The sequence below is a fragment of the Lactuca serriola genome, chromosome 9 (assembly GCF_051521515.1).
Source record: "Lactuca serriola cultivar US96UC23 chromosome 9, Lser_US96UC23_V15, whole genome shotgun sequence".
Classification (NCBI taxonomy): Eukaryota; Viridiplantae; Streptophyta; class Magnoliopsida; order Asterales; family Asteraceae; genus Lactuca; species Lactuca serriola.
In genome coordinates, this window is record NC_136416.1 from 15,187,595 (window position 1) to 15,190,614 (window position 3,020).

A 3,020-nucleotide genomic window follows, 5' to 3' on the forward strand; every position below is an offset into this window, starting at 1 on the left:
ATATATATATATATATATATATATATATATATATATATATATATATATATATATATATATATATAGTGATTCGTACACAACAGTTTTTTACACATAGCGAGTATCAGTTCCGTAAAAATAAGAACAGTAAGTAATGGATCCTTGGCGGTTTCGATTCCGAAACCGGATACCTAGTTCCATTGGTCATCCTTAGTTAATACTTATGTTCGCTGCTTAATCCCAAAGTTATCTATGTTTGATTACTTATAAAAATAAAAAAAAATAAAAAATTATAAAGATACATATATTTTACCAATCTAAAACAATACGTATCGAATATTTATGAATATTCTTGTGTTTCAAACAACAATTAATATTGCGGGTTTTTTAGACTATTCTTTTTGGGTTGAAAGTTGAAATCCACGCGCTAAATTGGGCCCGTAGAAAAGCACATTTCGAAACTTGCAGTGACGAATGGCGCTAATGCGAAGAGAGACGTGTATTTCTTTTGAACATCCATCGATCCGACCCGTTTGGTTTGTACGGAAGTAACCGCTTAGGTTTTATTCTTCATATATCCTCCTCCACACCAATTCCCCTTCTTCGCAAACCCTAGACTGGCTACAGAACTCAAAATCCTCTTTTTATCTTTCTCTATCTCATCTTACAATCACTTTAGCTTCTCGATCGGTCCGTAATCGCAAAAGGTAAGTTTTAATTTTGTCCCATTTCTTACGCTTATTCAAGTTTTCGATCCTCATTGTGATCAATCACTTGATTTTTGAATTTCTTTTCTTTAAACCTTGGGGATGAGTTCCTGTGGTTATCCTGTTCTCTTACGGTTTCTTTAGTTTTTCTCTTTCGTCTCGCATGTGTATCGTTAATTTTGCATCAGTGATCGATCACAAAGTTTCTGGTTTTTGGGGGTTATGTTTGAACACGTATCATTTTACTTATATATGTTAATTAAACTGTTTGATTGCTTTGGATCTCAATCCGGAATTTAGACTTCAAACCAAGGGTTCATGTATGTGTGTGTGGGGGTCGGTTAGGGCATAGTAAAGTACATGAAAGTTAAAAATTTGTTTACTAGTAAGTGATTCATGGATTCGTCTTTTCCTTTTTCATGTCTGTGTGAGTATGGTGGTTGAATGTCCAGGCATGGTAGACACTTGTAGTGAAGTTTCCTTTTGCATGACTATTCTGTAGATAAGAAAGCATGAGCACTAAGCCGCCAGTTGTGAAGTATGCAAGAGGTGGTGGTAGACAAAGGAAAGGAGGGCTGGATCTGAATGTTCCTCCTCCAAATGAAAACCAAGAACAAGCAGGAGGGCCAACTGTTTCAGTATCTCAGACTTCCATAACTACTGCTCCGACTATTCCAGGATCAGCACTACCTGCTCCCATTGATGTTGAGGAATTGGATGATGATGTTGTTATATCCTCCCCTAGAGCATTTGAAGAAGTAAACCTCCTTTTCTATCTTTTATTTTATTCATATAAAACCGAATTCATATATTCTCAAAATTCTACTTTATCCTCAGGCTAAAAAGAAATCACAAAGAATTCGAAAAAGGCCTTTGGTGGTTGATGTGGAATCTGGTATATCCTACTACTAACATCACCATCAACAAATGCATAAAATTTTCTTCAATTCTTTTTGTTCTATTCTTAGTTCATTACTTAATCTGACTCATATCATTTCACAGAAGAGGTTTCTGCTAGGATCATTGGTCAAAATAACCATGGAAACAAACGGAAAAGAGGTGCTGGAATTCCACCAGTTATCAATTGTGAGATGTATGTCAATTTGGAAGGAGGAAGCAGCGGTTCTATGGTAGTAAATAGCATTGTACTTTATTTATTGGTAATAGCATTGTACTTTTCTATACAGCTTTTGTTAACTCTTGTATGATTCATTGCAGAGAGTGAGAGCACCACCACCACCACCACCACCACCGCCGCCGCCACCGGAGCCGACCTTCAGCTGTCCTGTTTGCATGGGATCATTAGTTGAGGAGGTGACAACAAAATGTGGTCATATTTTCTGCAAGGCGTGTATCAAGGCTGCAATTAAGGCTCAGTCTAAATGTCCTACATGTAGGCGGAAAGTCACAAACAAAGATATTATTAGGGTTTACCTTCCCACTGCAAAGTGAGTTGCAAGTGTATTAATGGTGTCTATGGATATGTAAAGGAGATGGTGGAGTTAAACAGGTAATGAGTGAGAAAGAGAAAGTAGAAGAATTGTTCTGGGTTTTTTAGTTGCGGTTCTTTTGTGCTGTGTTGTGTTGTGTTGAGGGGTAGGAATGTCAACTTCTCAAATGTGTTTCTGAACCACACTTGAGTTCTATTTGATCTCCTTGTGTCTGAATTCTTCTTCTTCTTCTTCTTCTTCTTCTTCTTCTTGTTAGCTGGTAATCTGTGCAGTTAATTGGTTCTGGTTTTAACTAAATTTAGTGGAAATCTGAGATTTATGGGTATTGATATGAAATCGGTTTCTGTTACATCTCATTAATTGTTAAAGGTTACTGAATTGTAACACGGATCACAAGTTTTGCAACAATGTTAGGAAAACCATAAACCTATTGTTGGACTTGGGCGTTTCTGATAAAATTGCTTTAAAGATCTTTGGTTAAGAGCTTTGATTGATTAATACACATTGTTGTATATGAACTGAGTAGGTTCTGGAAAAGCTGGACCCTATTTGTATGGATTTAGGGAAGAAATTATTGATTTGCTGATGGAAATTGTGGGTGTTTTTTAAGGATAGTATCTGGACAAAAATCTGGTCTTAGGTTTGTGTAGAGTATCTGATGAACATGATTTAGGCCGTGTTTGGCACGTCACAACTAGCTGATGAGCTAGCTTGTTTTTCGAGTTGAACATGATTTAGTCTGTGTTTGGCATGCTACAACTAGCTTGTTTTTCGAGTTTTTTTTTATGTTGTGTTTGGCAAATCAAAAAATAGCTTATAAGTTAGCTTTCTAAAAGTTTTTTATGAGTTTTTAAATTTTTTTTCAAATGTATTTCTTAATTAA

General features: G+C 35.9%; 1 protein-coding gene across 1 annotated transcript; it reads left to right on the forward strand.

The window, feature by feature from the left end:
- Window positions 1-513: 513 nt before the first annotated feature.
- On the forward strand, window positions 514-2,353 carry LOC145074383 (uncharacterized). Its single transcript, XM_079020770.1, has 5 exons — window positions 514-686; window positions 1,189-1,444; window positions 1,524-1,581; window positions 1,689-1,816; window positions 1,905-2,353. The coding sequence occupies exons 2-5, from the start codon at window positions 1,199-1,201 to the stop codon at window positions 2,136-2,138; spliced, it is 666 nt and encodes a 221-aa protein (XP_078876896.1). The 5' UTR covers window positions 514-686; window positions 1,189-1,198; the 3' UTR covers window positions 2,139-2,353.
- The last annotated feature ends 667 nt before the right edge of the window (window positions 2,354-3,020 follow it).

Bases quoted from the DNA above. Each gene is read 5' to 3' on its own strand.
- LOC145074383 (XM_079020770.1), top strand. From the start codon at position 1,199: ATGAGCACTAAGCCGCCAGTTGTGAAGTATGCAAGAGGTGGTGGTAGA. The intron at 1,445-1,523 runs GTAAACCTCCTT...CTTTATCCTCAG, and splicing joins CCCCTAGAGCATTTGAAGAA to GCTAAAAAGAAATCACAAAG. The intron at 1,582-1,688 runs GTATATCCTACT...ATCATTTCACAG, and splicing joins GGTGGTTGATGTGGAATCTG to AAGAGGTTTCTGCTAGGATC.